The sequence below is a fragment of the Callospermophilus lateralis genome, chromosome 17 (assembly GCF_048772815.1).
Source record: "Callospermophilus lateralis isolate mCalLat2 chromosome 17, mCalLat2.hap1, whole genome shotgun sequence".
NCBI classification, from domain to species: Eukaryota; Metazoa; Chordata; class Mammalia; order Rodentia; family Sciuridae; genus Callospermophilus; species Callospermophilus lateralis.
This window is the reverse complement of record NC_135321.1, coordinates 72,600,920-72,628,701: the sequence shown is the minus strand read 5'-3', so window position 1 is coordinate 72,628,701 and position 27,782 is coordinate 72,600,920. Positions and strand designations below refer to the sequence as shown.

Below are 27,782 nucleotides of genomic sequence, written 5' to 3'. Positions count from 1 at the left end.
TTGCTACTCTCAGTATATACGGTGGAACCTCAGTCTATCTCTGGCGGCATGCTTTGTGATTGGATCTCTCACTCCAGCAAACACTCCTGCCTTTGTGGTCCCACCTGCCATAAGGTCCTCAAGAGCTGAGGTGATGTCAATGACAGGACTTTGAATTTCCAGAACTGTGAGTTAAATAAACTTCTTAGTCTACCTCCGTAAGCGTGTCCAGGCATCCTTCACTTTAACATTCAATCTTTTGGGGTCTTTTTAGGTTTACAAGAATAACAATAATGGCATCTGCTATTGAACAAGTTCTTCACATATACTCTTTTTAACAGTCAGATAATGACACCATTCTAATAGTACAGGGAGCCTGAGGCCAGGAAGTGGTGGGGCCCAACACTCAGGTACAGGTTCTAGAGCTCAATTCATGCTCTCTGATGTACCAACAAGCACTTATCAAACATCTTCTGTGTGTAAGGTATGATACTGACATAAAAGCATACTCTCTCCCCTTCTCCAGGGATAATCCTCAAATATACCATATTATTTTACTCTGCTGATTTAAAAAACAGTTAATGGATTAATTATTCATTCAGTCAAGGCTTCCTCTACCAGGGATACAAGACAGGCCCTGGTCTCTATGTTCTCAGTTTGGGAGAAGGTGAAGCAGCGTGGCTGACCAGGGTACAGCAACGGAGACAATGCCTAGCGGCCTTGGAGGAGGAACCAGCAAGCCTGGTCTGACCCAAACACAGGAGGTTAGGGAAGGGAGCCCTCCAGGCCCAAGAGCTAGTGAAAAGGCCCCAGGCAAAAGCCAGCTCAGTGCATTCAAGGCAAGAAAGAAGGCTGGGATGTCGCCTGGGTCTCAGTGAGCAGGGTAAGGAGCTGGAGGTTACTCTCAGAGCAGTGGGAAGCCAGGGGAGATTGTACACATGATCTGGTTCACATTCTTAAACACTACTCTGGCTGCTGTGAGGATAATGAACTGTAGGGAAGAAGAATGAAACAGGTATCCCATCAGAAGGCTATTGCTACCTGTGTCGCCAAAGACAGGCAGGCAGCCCTGGCTCTCTGGCCCCACACCTTCTTCACCCCCATCTGTGCAGTCAGCCCAAGTCTTCATGTCGCTCAGTTATGTCCCCAGTGTCCAGCACACAGGCAGCACTGAACGGAGTCTGTGGAGAAAAGCTCCTACAGTCAGAGGCAGCTCTTAGGGATGTTTTCAACCTTGGAATTAAACTTCAGGAACCAACAAAAAGTCTAATTCCTACAACAATCTCTTGAACATGCCTTCTATTATTAACAGCTGACATGAAGCAAATGACACGACTCCAACAGACTTGGGCACTACTGCACAAACTTTACCACTCTGGACCCTATATAGGCAGATTTGATTTAGAAAAGAGAAGCATGCTCATGGCTCATTGCCCAACAGTTTCTTGTGAGACATCATATGCAAGCAGGCTTCAGGCTTACAATTATTTTGGGTCCCCAATTTCAAATATGATCTTTTTGATCTTTCTGATCTTTTTGAGAAATGAAAAAAATAACTACAAATCCACTGTTCTTATGAAGTCATTTACAGACCAAGAGGCTCTCTTGTGTCCAAAGAGTCAGAGACATCAAGATCTCTAGCCTGTGATTTGATGGCCTCTGCTTTTCTCTACGAAGTCTATTAAGTTTGCTCTTGCTCCTCAATATCCTCGGGGATTACTAGCAAGTTCAGCTACACTTATGGGCATAAATTCTCCCTTCCAAAGAACAAGACTTGATTGGTGAAGTTAGCAAACCTCTGCATTATTGCAAGGTCAATATGATACAGAGAGGCCTTATTTACTTACCTAAATAATGTGATGGATGAAATGACATAGGCTTACTAGTCGCTGAGTAATATCCAATTGCTCTCTTAAATCGAATAACTTTGTCATCTGTTCTAGACTGAAACAGATGTAGGAAAACCTTAGTTATGCCACTAGTCATGTGTATGAACATACTTTTATAATTCAGCACATGTACAATAATCTGTAGCCTTTCAAGTTAGATAAGAATTTAGAATGACATTAAAACCTTTAGGGAAAAAAAAAATCAGAGGTTACTACTGAAAAAAATCAAATCAAAAATTAATTATTTTAAAGCAATGCAGTTAGAAAAGCAGAACTGTGAGCTTGTGGCATAGTTGGGCCCTGGCTCTATGACTTACTTCTTTGACTTCAATTCTGCAGTCACTGGTCCTGCCAAGAGACCCGACCTGCCACCTGCAGCTGGTGGAACAGACTGCAGCACACTGATCAGGAATATGTCTAGACAGAGACAAGTCCCCCAAACCTTACCTATTCCACTAACACTGACTTGTTCACATGCCTTACTTTCCAAAGAAGAAAATCCCTGACTATCCCCTAAAGGATACAGACAAATCGGGAATTTACAATACCATCTGACCAATTTCATTCAGTTGATCTTCTGCCCACTCTGGAATACAGGTCTTTTTAAGATAGAGAACTCGGAGCAGCAGACTCAGCCATCAACTACTTGAAACCCTTATAGTTTGAAATGACTGAGACCATCTGGTGGGAGCCTGGCCCCTTAGCCACGGGCTCCTTCAGAATGGCGTGTATGGCCCAGACAGACATACACAGTCAGCTCGTGCCTCCTGAGTCCCCTTCCCAAACCAGCCACACCACCATGCAAAGGCCCACCCCGAGTCTTGCTTTTTTTACCTGTGAATGCTGGAAAACATCTTTAGCTATGGCATCCAGGTCAGAGGTGTCTTGAATGTTGCGGACATAGTCAGCAACAGCTTTGATCACTACATCGCAGGGTGGCAAGACCAGCTGGTGGGCCCGGACCTGAGAAGCAAATGCACATGTCAGCAGTGGGCATGGGACACAGAGCAGGGCACATGAGGATGCAGGGTCCAGAAATTCCAACATCGTGCTGCCTCCTAGGTTCCCCTGAGGCCTCCTATCATCCATCTCAGCCCTACAGCTTCCCTTAGTCCCCGTGCTCTGAAGCTCAAGACCTGGACTTTTCTTTCAGTTGATGAAATACAACTCAGCTGCTAAAACTCTGTTAGATTAAAAGAGCACTGACAACCTTTAGTTAGCTTGCCAAGTCTGACAATAGGAACTGTGTCCCCCACCCCAATGCTAAGCGCAAAGCAAGCGCAAAGCAACTCATGAGAGGGGCCCTGGAGCCATCCGCAGCACTAACTTAGGACTCCCTGCAAAACTACAGGAATAAAGGCAATCACCAAGTGCTGGACCCACAGTAAAAGGCCAAGTTTAGCTCTGAACTATGGAACAATGGTACCACTGCCTGATGAAGGGCATGTCTGATTGAAGAATGACAGAACATGAAATACAGTGTAGGAACATCTCATTATCCAAGAGCTGGCATCAGAAAAAGTTAATGGATTTTTTTAAAAAGGCAAAGACATCTGATAAAAGCTCTGGGGTCAGCAGAATGACGGTCTCCAAACACCAACCACATCCCGCTCTCCAGAGCATGTGAATATGCTGTGCTGGGTGGCAAGATAGAACTAAGATTACTAGTCACCTGGCCTTTAAATAAGAATACTGTTCAGGACTACATGGAGAGGTCCCCCTAATCACAGGGTCGGGCTTTGACGACAGAGGAGGGGGCCACAGGCCCATGAATGTGGGCAGCAGCTGAAGGTGGCAAAGACAAGGGAACATTCTCCCTGAAGCTGCCAAAGGGAACACAGCCTGCTGATACTCTGACTTCAGCCCAGGGAGACCCATTTTGGACTTCCAGCCTCTAATGCTGAGATAATTATGTTGACATGAGGGACAGGGGGGCGAAAATAGGATTAGAAAAAATTCAACCTAAGCAAAGAAAATGAAAGAAATTTCTGGCAGACGTATATATTTATACTTTGAAGCTATTATCATGCAAACCTTCAGAGGTACAAGACTACATTTAAAAAAAAAAAAAAAAGATTCTTTCATTAAAACATGTTTTCCCCATGGTTGAGTAGCTGCTCCTCACGTTCTAAGGCAGCACATTCCCTTCCTTTAGATTACTAGTATCCAGAGGAGGAAAATGGAATAATAAGGGCCTCCAAAGCACCACACCTTCCTAGAAACTCAGGAGTTCTCTGCAGAATGTGAAAAGCTACTGTCACACTCATGTTCACAACAGACACGTGGTGAACACTAGGTCCTAGGTCAGCCTGTCTGTGCCCCAACTTCTAAGGGATGTTTCAACAATCCCACAGGCAAGTGAGAAGGCTGCCATGACCACAGGGAGAGCAAGGTCAGAATGAGAGCCTTGAGCTGCCCCACCCTATGTTCCTCTCCTAAAGGTCAGTTTTCCGATGACGGGTAAGAACCATATGTTGAACTGGACAACCTACCAGGCACGGTCCTTAAGCCACATTGCTTGTTGTTTAATTAATCAGAAGGGGGGAGATGCTGGGAGCCATTAGCCAAGTAGGTATGACAATTTCCTTGCCAGCGTACCCCATGTTGCTTAGTGGAAGGACTCCTGGAAGGTGACCTTGCTCAAGGACCAGGGCAGATCCGGGTTTAGGGCGGTTCCAGGTTTAAGATTATTCCTGCTGGGAATAGGGCATATCCTGCTGCCTGAGTTCCCCTTGAGTCTCTCCCGGGATTCAGAGAGTTTTTTGGAGGGAGTGGAGGTGTGGATTTGGGCAGAGAACGTGGATTTCCCCGGAACGTGTTTGTAGAGGGCCGGTGTGAGATCGGGAATAGAGAGTTGCTGTTTGAGTCTACAAGCTGTGTGGTGGCTCGTGATTTTGTGCCCAGCCAGACTGTGGCAACTGGGCACTCTGCTCACAGTGAGCATGCCACCAGGAAGGGCGGCACATCTGTGGAGGATCCCTGGTGGCCAGGCCTCAGCCTTGTTCTCTGTGTGCATGTGATCAGCTAACTACTCAAATCCCTCAACTCTACAAGCCAGTGACAACTCCCTTCCCTGAAGCACACAGTAAATGCTGGTCATTTTAGATGATTTCACACACAAAACAAAAACATGACGGTTCTCACCAAGAAAAGAAGTTACTAGATATAAAAATGTCCAAACTATGGATCCCTTCATCCCCCCGTCAGGAGGGAGTACAAACCTACTTACATGCCTCAAGTACCTGGGCAGCTCTGTCAGACACCATTCTACTTCAAAAGGAAACAACGGAACCTGCTGCTTTTATTCCCATGTGCAGTCTTGCCACACCCCCCACAACACTGCTGCTCAAAGACCCTTGAAGTGAACAGATTCTATCTATATAGATATATAACCCAGGGGTGCTCTACTACTGAGCTACATCCCCAGGTCTTTTTATTTTTTGAGGCAGGTTCTCACTAAGTTGCTCATGGTCTTGCTAAGTTGCTGAGGCTGACCCCAAACTTGTGCCGATCCTCCCATCTTAGCCCCCCAAGTCATTGGGATTACAGGAAGGTGCCATAGGGCCCAGCCAGATCTTATAAAGTGACCTCTAAACTTTTCTGAGTGGCTAGATGACACTAGCTTAGCTCATGCTGCAAACACTACCCTTTATGACATGCTAACTGCACAGTCACACTCCATCCCATCCTCCATGACCGTTTTATAGCCAGACCCACCTTTCCCCTAGATGGCTCCCAACCTAGCCTTCTAAATCCAGCTCAGGATAAAGCCTCTGATCTACACTGTATGAGAAGGGGGCTCTGAGGCCTAAGGGCCTGTTCATACCACAGTCCCCACCCTTCCTCAAGGAAGGCAGCCAGTGGACAGAAAAAATGCACTTGTATAGGGATACCCAGCAGGGCTTTACTGTACCCAAGAGCTAAAAGCACAGTGCCTCCAGTACATGCTACGTGATGCTTTTACCATGGCAAAACGTGCAATGAGTTTCAAAAGGATTTACCATGGAATTAATTTTGGTGCCAGGATCCTCTAGCACACTGAAATAAAGGTATGCATATAGGTATACTACCATGTAGATGATGGTTACCCATCAAAATAAATGGGGGGGGGGGGATATAAAGACCTGTTTATTCAAAATCTTCCCAAATAGCAAGTGACTCAACATCAGCAGTCACCACACAGGAGGGTTACTCTGTCCTTGTCTGCTCATAAAAACAAAATCCACGCTCAAACCAAGTAACAGAAGTGTTTGCCATATAGTGGCAGGCTACAAAATATTAGTTCTATTTCCTCCTTTCCTTTATTCAGCTTTTGTTTTAAATTTTTAGCTCAAAAAGTTAACATTTGGGGGAAAAAAATCAAATAAATTGCAACAGATCCAAAGTTGGAAACAAATGTACTTTCTGTTTGTTAGAATAGAAGGTAAAATGTATCATTAAAAATACAAATGTTGCCAGGCGTGATGGCACACGCTTGTGATGGCAGCCACTAGGGAGGCTGGGGAAGGAGGATCCCAAGTTCCAGACCAGCCTGAGCAACTTTATGAGACCCTGTCTCAAAATAAAAAGTAAAAATGCCTGGGGATGCAGCTCAGTGGTACAGAGCCCCTGGGTCCAATTCCCAGTAGAGGAGGGCAGGTGGAGCAAAAAATGTTTCTGGTCAATTGCCTTTTTTCATGGCACTTCATGGCAATTTCACTGTTATTTGCTTTGCCAGAAAGAAAAAAGTTTAGGGCTAGAAAAGATCTCCAAAATATTTAACCCAACCCTTTGCTTTCAGGCAAGAAAATTAAATAATAAATAGGCACCATTTGCATGGAAATGATCATCGTCTCTGTGCAAAAATATTCTTCTGCGAGAGATTTCACTTTTGGCATCATCTCTTTCCAAATTTCCAGACCTAAAGCTTTGTACTATGATTTTCTACACATCATTGACAAATGAGAAAAATGCAGGAAGTGCTTATAAACACTGGCACCATTAGACCTTACCCAGCAACCTGCTGCTGGCTTTGTGATAGGTCATGGTTGATAATCCAGTAGGTGTCCCTGTGTCACCCATGATAAGCTGTCCTTTGACCACTCTGGACAACCTTTACTTTGGATTTTAAAAAACAACAACAACAAAGACCTTCTTGGACTCTAAAGCCACACTCTTGGGATTGGCCCTGAGAGGGCACTTGCGCTGAGGCCATACAGCATGAGGTTTCAGACCCATCCACAAGCAGCTGGACATGCCCAGGAACACCTTCTGCAAAAAGCTGCAGGTGTTCTCATTGATGGAGGAGAGGGACGGACCCTCAGGGTGGTGGTGAGCACAAGACTGCAACTTAGCAATGGGACCACACCCAAGGGGACTTCAGGAAGCCTCTCTGCAGTCATTTGCTGACGACCCCTTGAGATCTTTGATTCTTTATAGCTGCTAAACTCAGTCAATTGTTTTAGCCTTTCAAGAGCCATGTTAAGGGAAGCTGGGCACAGTACACTGTAACAGCTGAGACCCACAGAAAACAACCCATCAGGTTCCTGAAGGCAAAGTATTAGAAGAGCCTGCTGAAGAAGCATTTATGTACTTATTCACTGCTTCCAAGCAGTTCACTCCTTGCGATTCTGCAGTCTCATTCTTGGTTATATTTTTAAAATAAAACACTTTCCTACAGCTGTGAATTCATTTAAATTATGTCACCATATCATAGTCCAGCTTTTAAATCAAGCCTATCATACCACAGGACTCAGAGAAGCCCATTTAAATCCAGTATGCTTTTTCTTGTAATATTGTTGATTAAAAACTCTTAAAAGCTTTCCAAATTTACCATTAGAAAGAATAACTTGAAGGGGTCTTGACTTTCACATGATGGAAATACAAGACTTCTGCACAAGGGCAAGATGGCAGGTCCCTCTCCAGAGATATGAGGGTCCTCCCCACACAGATCCAATCTCAGGAATCTGTTTCCACTGCTCACGTGGCTTACAGGGAAGCTGCCCCCCAGAAAGACTGGGAGGGGGTTGGTTACCAGATACAGTATTTTGATACACCAGGATGGACATTTTGTTTTAGGCAGACATTTACTTCTTTAGGAGGTCAAATCACTGTACCATGTTCCATTTTTGTATTGATGATGTTTTAATTCTAAATAGCCTTAACACCTCACCTTGTCTGTTTTACAAGACAAAGAAAATGAGCATTTTCCAAATTAATTGATGTTTTAGTTTTACATTGGGTCACACTTTCCCTTTTTAAAGAACAGATATTCTCATTCAAAATTTTTCTTCATTTTGGTTCTTTTTTCCTTTAAACAACTGTTAATGTCAGTGTTCTTCTATATAGAACACCTCATAATTATGCACTCACAAGAAACTGAACCTGTCTACCTTTTAGTGTCCTTCATCAGGGGAAGAGCACTCTTATATCCACATTACATCAAATATCATTTATTTATTTTGCAAGTCTTCTTCTCGCTGCCTCTAAGGTTAGGCTGCCACGGTTCAGGCTCCCTCCCTCTCCTGCGAGCCCAGCTGCCTGCTCCCTGGCCCTGGCTCCTGGGCTCTGACACAGGAGGGCAAGCACTAGGAGCACAAAAGGCAGCAGGACAAACAACCACCTGGGGCCGGAACAAAAGGCTGCAGCGCTGGCCATCTCTGGTCCTTCCTGCTCTCTGGTCCTTCCCAGTGGCCAGGCTTTCCCTACTCTGCAGACCCGGGCCCACCGTCCCTTCCCTCCCCTCCCACAGTCCCACTTTCTCACTACTGTGAAGATGACTGCTTTCCTCCCAATGCATACTTAACCCTGAGCACTTTGGTGTTCAAGGGCTGATCTTGCCACACTGCATTTTTAAGGAAAAAGAACTTCTGAATCAGGCTGGCCACAAGACTCAGATGAACACATGTATACACATGAGTTTCTTAACACAATAAGTTAGTTCCCCCACCCAGGGAGAATGTAAGAGCCAGTGAACTCCCCTGGAAATGAGGGTGTATGAGTAATCTGATGTCAGCACCTGTGGCTCAGGAAGTCATCAAATCTTACTTATTAATTAAATAATCTTCATCCTCAGCATTTCTCCTCAGACAGGATATATGGAGTGTAGCCCCCTGAGTCTTTTTTCTTTTTACTGGTAGAAATTTGAAATCCTTGGATGTTCAGGACACTAAAGCGACTAACTGTGAGCCTGTGAAGTGGTAAAACCTGTTTAGTAGCCCACTAAAAGTGTGTGTACACTGAGTGGGGGGAGGAAGTAAGTGGAGGATGATAACAACTCATTACAAGTCAGTTTCCCCCAGGGGCATAAATGAGTTAGAAACTCGTTTATATGTTTATAAAGTACATTTTAAATTGTGATCTAAAACTGACACTGGAATAGGGGAAGATGAATGCATTTAGTTACACTATGCTGTACTTTACGGCATATTAATTCATGGTGAACAAAGAACATTTCTTTACAAAGATGTTTAGAAAATATTAACTTGATGTTAGAAATCCAAATACTGAAAGAAGCAAAATTAAAAATAAGTGTGCAAAATGTAAACACACGTGCTTGTTTTGCTTAAATCAGATTATAGTTCCATATCAAACTCTCTTATTAGGTCCTCCTAAGTTCTTTTACATTTTCTTGGTATTTGGTATTTTATTTTGCTTTTGGAAACTTTAAATTTATTTTATTTATTTTTTATTTTAATTTTTTAGTTGTAATTGGACAATACCTTTATTTTATTCATTTATTTTTATGTGGTGCTGAGGATCGAACCCAGGGTCTTGCACATGCGAGGCGGGTGCTCTACCGCTGAGCCACAACCCCAGCCAACTTTTAAACCCCTTTCCATTCCAGTCCTAGGCAACCTCTGCTCTGCTTTCTATCACTGTAGTTCTGTCTTTGCTAGAATTTTATATAAAGGCAGTCATATAGATTTCCTTTGGGTTTGACTTTTCATTGAAAATAATGCTCCTGAAATTCATCCATATTTCAAGATCAGTAGTGGGTTCCATTTATTGCTATTTATCCATCCATTCACCAGCTGACAGATGCTCGGGCTAACTCCAGAATCTGGTTATAATGAATAAAGATGCTATGAACATCCAGACACAAGTCTCTGTGTAAACATGGTCTTTCGATTCTTCAAGGTAAATATTGAGGAGTGAGACTCTTGGATATATGGCAAGGGTATGTCTAACCTTATAAACAACTGCTAAGTCCTTTTCCAACTGGCCTTTCCTCGAGTTCTCCACTGCACAGCACAGAGAAATCTGCACTTGCTCAGGTCCTCCATAACGTCTGCATTATTAGTCTCTTTCACTCAGTCCATTGGTTGTTAGTTGTGATATCTCATGGTGGCTTTAATTTGCATTCCCTCAGCTATATGAAGTATTTCTTTGTGTAATTATTGAACATTTTCTAAAATGCCTGCTCAAAGTTTGTGCCCATCTGTTATTGGGCTGACTTCTCATTGTATCGTTCTTCTTATATTTTGGATATAAGTACTTTTTCAGAGACATTCTATTCTGCAAATAGTTTCTCTGTTGTTTGCTTTTCATTTTTTTAAATTTATATATGACAGCAGAATGATTACAATTCCTATTATACATATGTAGCACGATTTTTCATATCTCTGGTTGTATACACAGTATATTCACACCAATTCGTGTCTTTGTTCCTATACTTTGGATAATAGTGATCATCATATTCCACCAGTGTCAATAACCCCATGCCCCGTAACTTCCCCTCCACTGCTTTTCATTTTTAACTAAGAAATCTTTGTGTGACTCAAAGTCATAAAGATTTTGTTACATTTTCCTATAGTTAATTTCTGCATTCTTTTTTTTTTTTTTTTGCATATAGATATCCATTTGTTGTAAAAATGATTCTTTTCCCACTTAGTTACCTTAGAACTTCTGATGAAAATAACTGACCATTTACACCTGGGTCTACTTCTGGACTCTAATCTGGTACCCTGATCTATACGACCAGCCAGAATTATTATGGTAGCCTCAGAGTGAAATTTGGTAGTATTAAGCCATCCAAATTTGTTCTTCCTTTTGAAAAGTGCTGCTATCCCTGTCCTTTGACATTCCACATGAATTTTAAAATCAGCATGTTTTCAGTGTCTATAAAAACTCCTGCTGGGATATGATTGGAAAGAAGGGACATCTTCACACCAGAGTCACCTGACCCCTGAACACAGTTCATCTCTTCATCCACTTGGACCCTTCTTTCATCTTTACAGTGGCATCCACCTGCTCGAGTTAGCTTCTCTACAAACAGAGGGAGGGCACAGACTGGCACTCGCGCGGGTGGAGACTCCGGGCAGGCAGGTAAGACAGGCCGTGTGGTGTAGCCGGTTTAAGATGCTCCACCAGGAGGCCAATGAGGCTCTAGAAAGCCAGCACCAAGTGCCATCTCTGCCAGCAATGGAGGCCGAAGAGAAAGGAAGGAGATTCAGGTTTAGGATACCAAGAGCATCTTTCCAGGTGAAGACAAGAGCCAGCTGGTGGCTCTAAGGACAGTGCTACAGTGGAGTACCAGAGGACCAGGAACCATGCAACCCAGAGGACGGGGGCCCTCAAGCACTGTTTAAAGGGCCAGGGGAGCAGGGAATGACAAAGTGAGGACAAGTGAGTGATAGACCCACAAGCAGTGTAAGCGTATGCTGAGAGAGCTCGAGTCTGAGAGCTATCAGAGGACACCAGCAAGAAAATAAAACCATGGGAGGAGAGAAAATATTTGCAAATCATATATCTGATAAAAGACTTGCATCTGGAATGTATTAAAAATTCTTACAACTCAATGATAAAAAGACAAATAACTCTCTTTAAAAGTAGGCAAAGAATCAGAATAGGCATTATCCAAAGAGAAATGACCACTAAACACAATAGCTCAACATGACTGTCATCAGAGAAATACACATCAAAACCAAAATGAGAAATCTCACTGAACTCAGCAGGTGACTAAAATAAAACAGCAGACAATAGCAAGTATTGGCACAGATGTTGAGAAATCAGAACCTTCACCCATTGCTGGAGGGAAGGTAAACTGTGCAGTTGCTATGGAGAACAGAATGGTGGTTCTTTAAAACATTAAACACAGTATTTCCACGTGACCCAGGCAAGTCAATTCTAGGTCTACACCCAAGAGAACTGAAAACATAACACACAAAAGTTTGTGCACACATGTTCAGAGCAGCATTGTTTAGAATCACCCCAGAGTAGAAATGACTTGAATGCCCATCAGCTGATGAATGGATAAACTGTGGCATATCCATAAAACAGAATGTTATTCAGTCATAAAAAGGAATGCAGTGCCGAGATATGCCACAAGGAGGAACTGAAAGCACTATGCCAAGTGGAAGATACGTCACATGAACACCACATATTATGTGACTCTATTTATAATGAAATGTCCAGAATAGATGAGCCACAGAGTCAGAAGTATGTTAGTGTTTGCCATGGGGTTGGGTGGGGACAAAAAGAACATTATTGAGTATATGGTTCCTTTTGAGGGAAACAAAAATATTCTAAAATTAGATATGGATAATGATTGCATAACTCTGAATTCTAAAAACCATGAAATTGTTTGAAGTCCTGGTAAAGATTTTATGGTATGTGAACAATATATCTCAATAAAGCTTTAATGAAAACAAAGAGGGAGAGGATTACTCTAGTAGTAGCTGTGGGAGCACTCAATGTCCGGGCAAGGAGAAGAAGGGACTCCACTAAAGAAAGCTGAGGCAAAAACAACCTGCAGGCTGTGGGTCCCAGTAAAGATGAAGAGAGTTCATGCCAAAGACAGAGAGGCCAGTGTCTCCCAGACATGGCAAAAAGATGAGGAAGGGAAGCCAACCTGGATAAGGCCGGGGGGCAGAGGCATGAAGCCAGAGGGCACACACACTCAGGCCTGGAGCTGCTGGAATCAACATGTGGTCGGGTATCAAGAAAAGTGACCTCCTCCAGGGTAAGAGCTGCCCTGGAGCCTCCAATGTGTGGTTGGCATATGAGGGCAGAACTTGTCACCTACCTGGGACAAGGGGCAGCGCGGGACAGGGATAAGGAAACAGTGCTGTGATGACATTCAGAGCCAAGTGGGTATTCTGAGCAGGAAGTGCCAGAGGCAGGTGAGGTACAGGGCAGAGGCCTCAGCCTTGAAGGGTAGGAAATGAGCTGGAAACTGTTTCCACGGTTATTTGTAAGACTGATGTTATGCTGCTTATTCAAAATAAAACCAGAACATTCCAGCGTAATGATTCCTCCGTCTCTTCCAGGGGCCTCTGAAGAGCTGAACTCGGTTGCCGAGCGTCATGAGGTCCCGCGTTCACTCCCTAACCCCAGTGCTCCACTCCCCCACCACATCTCAGACCCACTCAGACTGAGCAGGTCTCCTTCTGGGGGCCCTGCCCATACTAGCCAGCCATCTACTGCAAGAAGAGGACCACAAAGAAGTCCGACCCCCTCCATGTGGGAGCATTCTAAAAGAAATCCAATGTCCCTCTCTTCCCAGCATTGTGACAGAGGACCCATCATAACCTCTAAAACATAATCAGAAAAGCTACTCCCGCATCCCAACATATTCCAGCAAATTCCTCAGAACTGCACGCCTTTCACCTTTATTTTTAAACAGAGAACAGAGAAGGAATCTCTAATTGGAAGGTATAAGGAAAACAGTCTTGTTTAGTCTTGTATTTAAAATTATTCCATTTAACAATTCCACATATAAATAAAAAATGAGCAAAGAATGAATTTCTTACTAAATGCAGGTTCTCAAGACCTCAGAGCTTAAAGCCCCGCACAGCCAATTTGTACTCTAAAGGGTTTACATGAACCATTGAGAACACACAGGTAGCCAGGCATGTGGCATACACTTGTAATCCCAGCGACTTGGGAGGGAGAGGCAAGAGGATCAAGAGTTCAAAGCCTGCCTCAGCTAGCACTTAGCAACTCAGCAAGACCTTGTCTCTAAATAAAATCCAAAAAAGGGTTGGGGATGTGGCTTAGTGGTTAAGTGCCCCTGGGTTCAATCCCTGGTACAAAAAAAAAAAAGAATACGTAGTTAATGTGCATGACGACAGTGACAACTACCAAGAGAATGTACATTTTTTAAAAAATTCTGGAAGTACGGGGCTGGGGTTGTGGCTCAGTGGTAGAGCGCTCGCCTAGCATGCATGAGGCACTGGGTTAAATCCTCAGCATCACATAAATGTAAATTTAAAGATACTGTGTCCACCTAAAACTTAAGGATATTTAAAAAAATTCTGGAAGATCAAACAGCTATCTATTAGAAGTTGGTTGCCTCTCAGGAGTTGGATTGTAAGTAGCTTTCATTTCCACATTACCTATTTTTATGTTGTTTGATTTTTTTTTTCATATTCCTTTTGTAATCAGAAAAAAAAGGTAACACAAAATTCTAAAAGCAGTAAAAATGGAAAACAAATGTCAAAACTGTGATGATCAATTAATAAGATCAGAAGGTTTAGTAGAACCACCTCATTTTGTCTGTCTCCATTTTTCCCCCACATTCAAGTTATGTAAAAAGAAAAACAAAAAGAGACAAGTATTTCATCTATTTGTCTTTCAGCATTATTTTCTCTAGAAATCATAAAGTTCTTAGATTTTAGGAAGTTTTTCTTAGCTCCTTACTTACTGAACAACAGGATGACTTAGTGGGAAGGGACTGCATTAAGTTAACTTAACACTCATAAGCCAGCAATGGGTCCTTCTCTGGAAGGTTCATGAAGTCAAAACTACACCCTGCTATGATGAAAAAGGCAAAACAAATGAAGCCCATCTTTTTATTTATTTACAATTTATATTCAACTTAATTTTCAAAAGGATTTCAGAAAGATGAAGCCACATGCTCACCAACCTATCTCCCACGAAGTTCCCTTATATATCACACAATGATGCCTCCAAGTGCCTGACACTCAGCAGCTCTTCTGGGACAAAAGGTGCCTCCATACAGTGCCTGAGACCACAGGCTCCTCCAGCCACTGCTCCTTGCACAAGGGTCAGGCACAGCAGGCACTAGGCTGCAACTGCAGTGCTGGCAGCAGGGGTTACAGCACCCAGGACGTCCATCTGAGAAGCCTCAAGAGATGGACCTGAGCTACTATCAGACTTCAAATGACAGTAAAAATAGCAAAGAAATATAAAAACTATAAAGAGCAACTAATAAGACCAGAAGGGTTAGCCGAACCACCTCATCTTGTCCTCCTCCATTTTTTTCTCCATATTCAGGTTAGGTTTTTGAAAAACAGGAAGAATATTTGATATATTTAAAGGTGTCAAAGGTGCCATGATCCGACTCTGAAAGGCAAGGCTGAGGGCTGGCTGCTCTCTATTCCTGGGTCCAGGAGACCCTGTAATGCCCAGCCTCCTTACTACTCAGAACCAGACCCAACTGCTATACCCTGGCTGAGGGACACACAGCTTGAACACAATGAAGACATAAAAAAAATGTAAAGTTGGAGAAGGCTTCTGGTAAAGCACATTTTTTAAAAAAAATATTTTTTTTCCCTTAGTTGTTTATAGATCTTTATTTTATTTATTTATATGTGGTGCTGAGAATTAAACCCAGAGCCTCACACATGCAAGGCAAGTGTGCTAATGCTGAGCCACAGCCAACGCCCCTAGTAAAGCACATTTAAAACAAAGTTTTCCTGCTGTGTCTTGATAGACTGCCCTCAGGATAAGGTACTCCTAAAAGAGATGACTGAGAACTAGCCATGGCTAGGACAGCCTTAAGTCAGAGGCGAGGCCAGGCCAGGAGCTGGAGGGCATTCCCTGAACTGCAAGAGGAAGCACAGTGAGAGGGTCAGGCAGGGAGGTCCCGTGGTGGAGGACCGAGGGAGGGAAGGGCAGGCACCCCCTGGAGTCTCTGGTTTGTGTTTACCACTGAAACGGGAGAGGAGGTTCTCCAAGAGTGGACAGGGATATCTTCAAAGCAGACCCAGTTGTCAGAAAGCCATCGACTGCTGGCAGTGAAGCTGGGGGCAAGGACAGCCAAGGCAAGTTGGGAGGTCCAGGAAAGGAGGCAGGGCTACTGGGGCTCCAGAACAATGGACAGGGACAGAAACTAAAATACATGAAGCTGAACATGAAGTTCAGGAACAGAAAACTAGTAAAATGAAAACAGTGATCTGCAAATAACAGTCTGACTAAAGCCTTATAATACCCAAGTGAGAATGCAGAACACCGAGATGAAGCAGGCATTCTAGAAAGTGAGGCTCAGGAAGACCACAAGCAACAAGAAATTACAAATTAAAAAAATAAGTAAAGCCAGCAAATAAATCAACCTGCTGAGCCCCTGTTCTTCCTACCCAGGCAGACTGGCTGCCCTACCACCGGGCACTAGCAGAAGTCAGGCCCAAGCTCCAACAGACAGCTCAGCTTTTGGAACCGTAGTCCACCCAAGGCCTCCCATGACCCTTACAGAACATTCTACCCCACCAAGACCAAGCAAATGGACACAGCAGTCCAGGGTAGGATCAGCACTGAGCGCCTCTTTGAAAGGCCAAAACACAGACCTGGTTTTTATTACTGTGAATACAGCAAGGGCTCACCATGATGACAGAGTCAAGACACACACCGAAGGATGTTCCACTTATTTAAGTCTATGACTCTTTATAAACCTTGCATCAGGAAAAGTGAGGATCTACCCATGGTTTAGAAATAAAATTTCCAACTATTTCAGGTAAGTAAAATATTCTAAGTTTCTATAGCCAATGAAAGTAATTTACCTAAAGTAAACAAAGCACAGGCTCAGGTTTGGGTGACCAGCCCTCAAGCCCCACCCAATGGCTCTAGTCTGCTGTTTCTGCTGCTGCCAGACTCCCTGCTCAGAGGATTAGCCCAGTCACTGGGCCACCAGGACTACAGTGAGGGACCTTCCATCTCCAGAAGAATAGGGGTAATAAATAATACTATTTTTCTTTCTTTCATTTACAAAGCTTACCAAATCTTAGAAGGTCCTCACCCGATCCTACCCTAGAATTGTATAAGTTATATGAAAAGGCTTTCCATTTTCCTGAACACAAATGAAATATTCTTTACCTCTAAATCTACAAATGTGAAGCCCACTCTTAAGGTTTGGATCTAAAGATGTCTCCCCCAAGCACACTTGTTAGGCAATGTGGGAATATTCAAAACTGAAATGATTAGATTATGAGGGCTGTAAGATTACCAGTGGATTAATCCATTTAATGGATTAATAATTTGAATTGATATATTAATTAACTTGAATCAAGTTAATAATTTGAATGGACCACTGGGTGGTAACTGTAGGCAGGTGGAGCATGGGTGAACACTGTAATCTTGTCCCTGGCACTGAGCAGCTTTCCTTCGCCACACCCTGTGCCATAATGTTCTCAGGCCCCAAGCAATGGAGTCGGCTGACCATGGACTGAACCTCTGAAACTGTGAACCCTAAATAAACTTTTCCTACTCTAAGATGTTCTTAACAGCTATTTTGGTCAGCAACAAAAAGCTGACTAATACACCCAGCTTACTAGCAGTTCTTAATACTTACAATGAGCTCGGAAAAAATCTTAAAACTTGAATAACCACATTATTTCCTATTGCCTTCTCACAATTTGGGGTCCTAAACATGTCCAGCATCTCATTCACAATCCAGGAATAAGCATGATTCACTAACTAATAGGGCAGCACAAAACAGAATTTGTTCCCGTCCCAGCTTTACTCATTGCAAATATTATCCAATGGTTTAAACATTTCAGCTTTCTTTCCTGATCGATTCAGATCATTTTTGAGAATCTCAGCACATACAGCCCCAAAGTAAACATAGCACTCTTTTAGCAGAACCAGAGCTGTAGATAGTGAAGGAACCTCATGGCCTCCAGATGTTGTATGTGGTTGGGTGAAAGCTCAGTGAATGGCAAGGCACATGATGAAGTGGGAAAAGACATATTTAAAGATCAATCTCAGAGCTGGGTGTGGGAGCTGGATAGCTCCACAGTAGAGCACATGCCCAGTATGCATCAAGCGCTGGGTTTGATCCCCACACCACAAAAAAATAAAATAAACAAATGATGAGTCTAAGAATGCTACTTATCTATAAGACAAATTTTAAAAAAATTAAAATTCACTGTTGCCAGTATACCGAGGATTCCAAACTAAGTAAATTATAGACCACTGATGACTTCCTATCTACAGTATTTTGTGATTTTTTTTTTCCCCCTCAGATGGTAAAAAAACAAAATTTTCTTGGAAATTTTATTAGTTGCTTATTTTTTTTTTTAACATAGTATGTAGGATGCTTTTAAGGCTATCTGGTTCTGTATCCTTAAGTTTGAGCCTTCTTGATCCATGCCTTTTATCACACTATATAGTACTTTTCCAAAGTCAATCTGTTAGTAACGAGCAAAACTAGAGATGGGGCAGAGGAAGTCTGCTTATACCTTCAGGAATCAACAAAGTTTTAAATGTAAGTTAATATGCAGGAAGAAAAGCTCCAATGTAAAATGCCAATTAAAATTCTCAAGAATATTATGAATATAAGCAATAACTATATAAATTTTCAAAAGATATATTTTATAACTGACAGAAAAAATAGTTAAAATAGCAGATGGGATATATGCAATTCTGCACACCAGTAATGCTCGTGGTGGAAAAAAAAATCTCATCTAACTCCTTCCATCTACATTAAGATGACCAAAATGATGTTGCGCACAGAAAGTGTGTATAAAAAAAAAGGTCAAAACATGAGCCGGGTGCAGTGGCACATGCCTGTAATCCCAGTGGCTTGGGAGGCTGAGGCAGGAAGATCACAAGTTCAAAGCCAGTCTCAGTAAAAGCGAGGTACTAAGCAACTCAGTGAGACCCTGTCTCTAAATAAAATACAAAATAGGGCTGGGCATGTGGCTCAGTGGTTGAGTGCCTCTGAGTCAATCCCTGGTAGCCCTTCCCACCCCCAAAAAAGGTCAAAACACAGAAGTGGCAAGAAATGCAATTTCTAAAATCATCTCAAAGCCAGAGTGCTTATATTTCAGAATGTGACTAAAATCCTACAACTTATCAAGTAACTAGAAAAGTTTCTTTGAACCACTGCTCCATTTTGTCATAAAAATACCCAGCTAATTTCAAAAGTACACACAATTACAATGGTGTATTTATTTATTTATTTTTTAAGTTAGGATCCTTGACTGGATCCTAACTTAAAAAATAAATAAATAAATACACCACGACCATAAATAACTTTTGGAGAACAACTGAAAAAATTTGAACATGGATTTAATATTCAAATTCATGGTTCTAGGGAAATTATTAATAATTCAACTGATGCAATAAATAGCAAAATGACTGAAAGAACGTCTTTATTTTTAGGTGGTGGAGATGCAAGCCAAAGTCTCCATTGGTGGAGCATTTTAATATCTGCAACTTGATTCCAAACAGTCTGAGTAAAAACAAAGCTCTTTATTTTAGTCTATTTTAAGTGGGGGTTTCCTGGGGATTTATCCCAGGGGCACTTCACCACTGAACTATATCTCTAGCCTTTTTTTTTTTTTTTTTTTTTAATGTCTTATTTTGAGTCAAGGTCTCGCTAAGTTGCTGAGGCTGGCTTCAAACATGCCTCGTCTCCAGAGTTGCTGTAACAAAAATACCCAACAAGACAACTTACAGAAGGAAAAGTTTATTTTGGCTCATGTATTCAGAAGGTTAGTCCATGGAATGCCAACTCCATTGCTCTGAGTTCAAGGTGAGAGAGATCCTCATGGCAGAAGGGTGTGGTGGAGGAGCACTGCTGTTCTCTGTGGCCAAGAAGTAGAGAAGAAGCAGAGGAGCACAGCCCCATTGTCTCACCTCCTCCAGCCACACCTCACCTGCCTGCAGTCACTACCCAGCTTAGCCCATTCAAACTAGGATCAAGTGACTAGGTTACAACTCTCATAATACAATTATTTCACCTCTTAAATATTTCTGCACTGGCTTGGGAACTTTGCGGGGGCGCTTCATGCCTAAACCCTAACAGCCATACATACACACACACACTTTATTGCAAGATACCAACAATTATTGAGCCAAAATTGAAGACCTGAATTGGGTGTCAACATACTTTATATACAGGGATATGAAAAATTGTGGTATATATGTATACTAAGAATTGTAATGCAAAAAAAAACCAAAGTACATGTATAAAGGCATAAATTGGCGTGAACATACTTTATATACATAGATATGAAAAATTGTGCTCTATATGTGTAATAAGAATTGTTAGCAGTCCACTGTTGTCATGTATTTAAAAAAAAATAAGATCAATAAAAGATTAAAAAAAAAGAGAGAGAGAGAAGCAAGCCTCCACGAGTATCTCCACTTGTAAAAGCACAGTGCTTACCAGCCTCAATGCGCATGGGTGCAGCTCTCTGAAGCACCACTGACTACAGACTGCACTCTCCCAGTCTGCAGGTCAGCCGTGGTATCCCGGAGAGCTGAGGGGCAACACTTCAGACCCTACCACTTCAATCCTGAGAACATATGGGAGGGACTCTACTGCCCATAGCAAATAGAAACTTTTCTCCTTCAAGGACCAAAAAAGAAAAACAAAAAAGAAAAGAAAACAAGTGATTTCTAATAAGAGGGGGCGGGAAAGCCAACTTTCAAACATAAGTTGAAAACAGTTTGAACCTAAAACTATTAGAGTAAAAAGGAGAACATAGGCTGGGGTAGTGGCTCAGTGGTAGAGCGCTTGCCTAGCATGCGTGAGGCACTGGGTTCGATCCCCAGCTCCACATTTGGGGAAAAAAAAAAACTAAATAAACAAAATAAAGGTATTATGACCATCTATAACCAAAAAAAAAATTTTTTTTTAAAGGGAGATTGTTCTGCAGCACACCAACAAAAGATGAAAAAGGAACAAAATGGAAGCTGTAGCAGAGAGAGTATGCTTGAAACTTCAGGAATCAACAGTTAAGTATAAATGAAAGTATAGGAAGAAAAACTCCAATTTGAAGTCAACACCAATGAAAACTGTTTATAGAGAGAGGGCCATTCTGAACAACTAAGAACTTTGCAAGAAAGCCTGCCAGTAGAAAACATTCATTTCCACGCTCCTTGCCTAGACCAAATAGTTAGTTTCAGAGCTAGAAACAGATATAAAGCCCACCTACCTGTCTTCCTAATTCCAAGGCACTTATACCCAACAAGTGACAATTACAATCACAGGAATCACCAGCGAGAGCAAGATGAAGTGTCCTAGGGGCTCCTACCAATCTCACTCATTACTATTAGCTCACATCAACACATGAACTGCCTCACTTCAGAAAATCAGAGTGAAGTACCTCTTGTCTGATGTTCATTACTATCATAAACAGGGAGAAAATTGAAAGAAAGGTAAGAAAATACACTGTTAATTAAAAAAAAAAAGTACAAATGAACCAGTTCTCTAATGAATTTGGGTCTCCCTTATCATCCAATAAGCATTAAATTATACTGTTTTATAATTGCAGAAAATTGGTAAGAAAGCTATGAAATTTCTCAAACTATACTAAAAGACATTGATATGAGTAGCAAATAACTATAATACTTGTTGAAAGTGAATATTGCAAGTAAAAAAATTAATATTCAGAAACTTTAGCTCAAAGATTTCCTTCTGTGTAGGCACAAAGCATTCCTCCAGGAGAATTCAGGGAATTGATAATTTACTAACATACAGGCGTTGGAAACAGGGAAGAAAGGAAGATTGTTCTTTTTGTTCTTTAAGGCTGCTCAGTTCCTGAGATGGGGAAACATGACACTGCTAACTGCCATTTCCTTCTACAATAAAGGGCATGACTTATAATATTAGCGTAAAAGCAAAAGTTAAGAGTTGACTGCTATAGACGGTGAAGATCAAATGAAGTCTGTACCTTCAGTGAGGCTAGTGGATGTTCTGGACCAAGTAAACTCCAATGAAAGGAAGCCAGATCTTCATCAGGTAGTATGTGATTTCCTAGAATACAAACATAAATCACGTAAAATAGTAACAAATGACACAGAAATGCCTAAATAACTCACTACATGCTTGCTTGTCAATATATCACTAAAATTTCCAAACAGAAAAGGAGAATATTTCTTTATTTTTTAACATAAAGCAACATACAACCAACTCAAGTACAATGTGAACTTCCAGTAGAGTTTCAACAATATTCACACTAAGGACTGCATAGAACTACAAACCTAAGCAACTTTCCAGCCCAGTGTTAAACAAATACCAATTTGCAAAAAGTCAATCTGATAACACCCTGATGCCAAATACCAGCCAAATCCAAGTGTTCATCTCTTCGTGAAACAGCTGTGGCTCAAAATTTTGTGCACTCAGGAACAACAGTCAAATGTGGAATCGGCACAATTATAAAATCTTCCTTAGCAAAATTAAATGACAAATGTCAATGACTATTGGTCACCACCCCTGATTACGTGTGAGAAGGCACATCCTACAACAATGCTCACCCATGCCACCTATCACTAGAGTGCTGTCAGTCACCAAATAAGAACAGCTTTCAACTGAGACAAACTGCATTTTTGAGGGAATACTGTTTTCCCAGTAGTGCTTGAATGCCTGATACACTAACATCTATAGGTTAGTTACCTCTATGCAACTTAAAAACAGCAATTTCCTAAATAACTCTTGATTTTTCTAACATGACTTAATCACCTCCACATTAAGACAGCAGATTCATTAATTAGCTGCTAACAGAAAGCAAAAACAAGCTGAGATCATATGCAACAATGCTACATCATAATATTCCAAATGCATCACCACATAAAACAGGCAATGAAGTAGCAGGATTTCCCGTTGATCTGCTCAGGCTGACTGTGCTTTGTGTTGCTTCCTGCTGTTACTGGACTGAACTATTTTACTATGAAACATGAAGTGTCAGAGGTCTTTGGTGAAGATTTAAATTGAAAAAAATATTAAGCCAATTCTAACATCCACAGCAGACTCTGTGAAAACTTGAGTTAAATATATGAATGACTATTACACTCAATTTTCCTAAAACCAAAGTGCAAACTTTCTATTATGGGAGGAAAAAAGAAAAATGAGCCTTCTCTTTTCTAAAATAGAAAACCTCGGGCTGGGGTTGTGGCTCAGTGGTAGAGCACTTGCCTAGCATGTGTGAGGCACTGGGTTCGATTCTCAGCACTGGATAAATAAATTAAAAAAAAATAAAATAAAGGTCCATTGACAACTAAAAAATTTTTTAAGAAATAAAATAGAAAACCTCACTCTTAAAATTAAGAGTTTAACCTGTAACTTGCCTAAACTTTCTGAAGAGACTCCATGTCTCAAATTAATTAGGTGAAATATTATTATTGATTTTCATTTATTTTGAAAGTTCACAATGTAGTTAGCTAGAAAAGTATAAGCTGGCATTACCTCCCCAAAAACATATTCAACATTTCTTAAATAAGATAATAAAAGTATCTTTCACATTTCAAATTAGTTCAGGTATCCATGTTCTAAGAACATGCAATTTTCATATCCTTTGAAAGTTCACTAACATACAGAAGTCATTCTTCATAACCTAAGCAAATACAGAACTTTTCATAAAATGTGCTACCCATATACTCACTTTTAACATCAAAGGAAGTATCCTTTTGTATTTTAATATTTGCAAACACACTTAGATTAGTTTTAAACCTTCAAATCCCAAAAGTTACAAGTTCTCTAAAAATTTACATTTGAAATTAAATCCACATAAACAAACTTGCAAAATCAGAATTTTGTTGATTGGCCATTATATAATAAAACTTAAAACTGTTTTGGAACTCTTTCTGACAACTAGAAATTTCTATAAATTCTGCAATGTAATTTCCCTCTCAAGCAGGCCACATTAGGCTGCTAACCTCTATAGAATACAAACTAAGATCATGCAGTTTCCAAAAGGTCTTTCTCATGTGCCCAAAAAAGCCCCAAGTTCCATCAGAATTAGGAAGTCTAATCACAAGAGTGCCTCACTCCTAAATATACTTTATATGTGGAAACAATTATTACACACTCTGCAAATTAGAGTTTGAGACATGCACACAGCAAGCACAGAAAAATAATTGACAGAAGAGATAAGAAAAACAATAACCCCACAAAGTCAAAGAATAAATATTACTCTTGGAAACTTTAATTAAAGAAAAGAAATTAATATATAAAATCTTAGTTAAAACAAGATTTCGGGCTCAGTGGTAGAGTGTTTGCTTAGCATGCACAAGACACTGGGTTCAATCCTCAGCACCACATAAATGTAAAATAAAGATATTATGTCCACCTAAAACTAAAAAATAAATACTAAAAAAAACAGATTTCAACATTTATTGATTATAACATAAGTAGTTCTCCCAAAGGAATTTTAATTTATAAATTTACTTAATTTTTATTCTTCCTTTTAAGGCAATTGTTTTTCTTTTAAGAAGTGAATATCCTAAAGATGGTGGAGAACATAACAGTGCTAAATGCATGGCATATTTTCCTCTATTATTAATATAATTTATGCCAAAGGCTTAAATGCCCTAATATTCATAGTAGGCATACCTGTAATTAAAAAATGTTATTTTTCCAAAACTTTTAAATTTATTCACAAAGTAAGTTTTCAGCCCAGATAGAACACTACATAAATGAATTCTTTTTTCTTTTTCTTTCTTTCTTTCTTTTTTTTTTTTTTTTTTTGTGGTACTAGGGATTGAAACCAGTGCCTTGTGCATGCAAGGCTATATCCCCAGCCCACGTAAATGATTTCTTAAGAACAAAAATACCCCTTTGTCAGTCATGCCAAAAAATCTGAAGTAAAGAATGCTAAGGAAGAGCCTATTCATTGGTTCTTTTAAATTTAAGATATACAACCGAATGACTCAAGCACTGAAATATTTCAAAGATCAGAATACTCACAGTATATTTTTTCACAATGTTCCACCTACCTAACAGAGCAGCAAAAATAGGAAAACGATTTGGGTTCAGGTCCAGTTGCTTGGCAACTTCATGCATCAGATATTGGCTTGTCGTGAGACTTTTCCCGTTGCGGCTCAGCTTGAGGGCATGGGCACTGAAGTAGTAGGGGATGTTGCACAGTGCATAATCGGAGTCGTAGGCCACCAAGCCATGGAAACCGTTCTCTCTGCAGAAACCAATCACTTCTTGATGGTGATCCTCAATGCTCTGTGCAACCTGCACAGAGAAGAAAACTTCATCAGATGTGGTAAAACTTGCAGCAGAATGTTCAACAGCAGACATGTCTGTACAGAAGCTGGAAAATTACAGACTATCCAAAAAAGCCAAATAGTCAAAAAGTCCACTGCTCCGACAGAAAGTCTCTGTGGGAAATCAGATTCAAGTTACCTCCTGTCAGTAACTTATGATCCCAATCTAGACTGCAAGTTAAGTTTCCATTCTTGTGAAGTTCAAAGATCACCCTGCTTGAAAATATACAGAGTGGGATGACCCATGATACTATTCTGAAGGAAGGAAAAGAGGGAAACAGAATGAGGGAGGGAAAAAGGGAAGGAAAATAGAGTATAGAAGACAAAGAAGCCATCTGCCTTCCATGCAAACAAAACAATTTCTTCAAAATAAACCAAATGTGTCAAATAGGTACAAGAATCAGAAGGGTTTTTAAAAGAAGCAAAGGCTGAATATTATCCCTCTCCTAGCTCTATATCACTGTCACTTTAGTGATGAAAAATGTAAGCCAAATGTTCTGTATTTCTACTGAATCCCCACCGTGGAGCATACATACCAGCTCAGATTTCTAGGACACCATGGAGGAAAGAGAGAAGCAACGCCTCTGAAAAGCAGAAAGTCCTCTGCAATTGCCACAGTCCCAGAAATAACTGGAAAAAAAATGTTCTTCTAAAATATTTCAAGTCCAAAGCCACTGATTTCTTTTCTGCTATTTATTATGCTCATTTTTCCAACAAAAATCCCGGAAGGTTTATCTGTTGTTTCTACAATAAATAAGGTATTGTTTTAAAAATATTTTTAGTTGTAAATGGATTATTTATTTATTCATTTATCTATTTATTTGTATGTGGTGCTGAGGAATGAACCCAGGGCTTCACACATGTCGGGCAAGTACTCTACCACTGAGCCACAACCCCAGCCCCTAGATAAAGTATTTTAAAGAACAAACTTTTATACTAAATCAGGTGATTCAGTTAACAATGGAAAATTAACTCTCTACAGAGCCTTCGTGGAGGAACACATGTGCCCTTAACCTAAAATGACTATACTGAAGAAAAAAATTAAACTCAAAATCAACTTATAGCATTTGACAGTGACATGACCAGTACCTAACAGAGTACCTGGATATCAAAGAATAGAACATTTCCATCAGTTCTGAAAATTCCACTGGACAGCACTTAATCTCAGTTCTCAGTGACTTTCATAATACAAGTGGTTACTAAATCTTATTGAAATGTTAGCTGTAATGAAATCTGAGAGGCAAAGAAAGCCTATTGGAAGATACTTATTTAAAGGAAACATAACTTCCTGAGTTTTCTTCCTTAGAATAAGAGGATGCTGTTTTATCCCTAAATCTAAAAACACTAAACACCAGCTATGACCGAAAAGTACAGCTTAAAAAAATTCTAAAATCAGGCCAGCTTTATTCTCTCACTTCCAGATATGGTAATCTCCAAGTTCAAGTTCTTTACCTCAAATAATGTTACTACACAGAACTTTGTATTTAGAGTGGTGTTGTAAGTGTTTTAAAATCACTAGAAATCACTGGCTGTTTTCCAGGTATCTTTAATAGTAAGTCTGTATACTCTATAAACAGGCCCGAAAATGAGAGGAGACAGTGAGTCACCACTCCCACCTCTCCTCCCAGGACTCCTAGAAAAGGCAGGTGACCACTGGTTCTTAGGATCCATGCATCTTGTAGGTGGTGGTACAGAACAAAAACACAGGAGTATGCATATTCCATATTTATATCTGTGAGGTAGTTTATTAGCACCCTTCCTCCAAGAAACTGACTGAGAGCAGATCCACCTCCATTTTGAAGGAGTCCAGCTGCCCATGGCTCATCTCCCAGTTGCTTACTCTTCGCAGTCCTTGGGATACAAATTCATGGGATGGAGAAGAACTCCCACAGGTGCTGTACCAGAATGGGATGAAGCCTCCTAACGCAGAGTGGCTTTCAATAAAGACCTGAAGAAAGAGGAGGCCCTGAGAAGGTTTCCAGGAGCCCGTCCACACAGACCTGGGGCAAGTGCAATGGCCCCAAAGTGGGCATGCACATGCCCAGCAGAGACATACAATGAACTCCACCTGGGGTCAAAGATGAAGTCTAAGAGTTGGCTGAGGTCAAGTCTAACCCATCACTTTCAAATAATGCTGTGAGCGCTGTAAAACGGTGGCAATTATATCTCAAGAGCTGTAAAACATTCATACTTTTTGACCCAGTAACCTCACTCCAGGAAATAGAAACTGAAAAACCAAACCGCCAAATAAAATATTAGAAGCATAAAAATGACCACATTAACTTCTACAGGAAAGAAGCAAATTGACATTATGGAGACAGGCACATACAGCAACCACAGTGGATGTGGAGAAACATGGGGAAAATGCCACAATAAAATATCAAATCATTCCAGAATACAATATGGTGACTGTACTGAATGAAAAATTAAATTCAACTTAAAATCAACTTCCGGCTGTACCACAACGGGATGATGTATTCACAACTATGTAAAACTGTATTTATGGAACCAGGGTAGAAAGGAAAAAGCAAAATCCAACACAGTTGTATCAGGGAACATAATTATGCTTAAAAAGCTGGTGGTGTCCTATTAGAAAGCACACCACACTCTATAGCACTTTGGGCAGTCTGACCTGGCTCTTCCCAGGGGACAAGGACCAGAGTGCATCTTTATGGACAGCAGACACCCAGTAAAAACTGAAAGAAGTAAAAACTGTCACATTTGTGTGGGTCTCTGAAGATTTCTTAAATTATC

At 40.9% G+C, this 27,782-nt stretch overlaps 1 protein-coding gene across 1 annotated transcript in view; it reads right to left on the bottom strand.

The window, feature by feature from the left end:
• The window catches only part of Fam120a (family with sequence similarity 120 member A), a 103,288-nt gene that overhangs the window by 61,570 nt on the left and 13,936 nt on the right, over positions 1 to 27,782 (bottom strand). Inside the window, exons 2-5 of the mRNA XM_076837261.2 lie at positions 24,750 to 24,996; positions 21,710 to 21,792; positions 2,703 to 2,831; positions 1,827 to 1,923 (exon numbers count right to left, since the gene is read on the bottom strand). Coding sequence (XP_076693376.2) covers positions 1,827 to 1,923; positions 2,703 to 2,831; positions 21,710 to 21,792; positions 24,750 to 24,996 — 556 coding nt within the window. The remainder of the gene's footprint in view (positions 1 to 1,826; positions 1,924 to 2,702; positions 2,832 to 21,709; positions 21,793 to 24,749; positions 24,997 to 27,782) is intronic.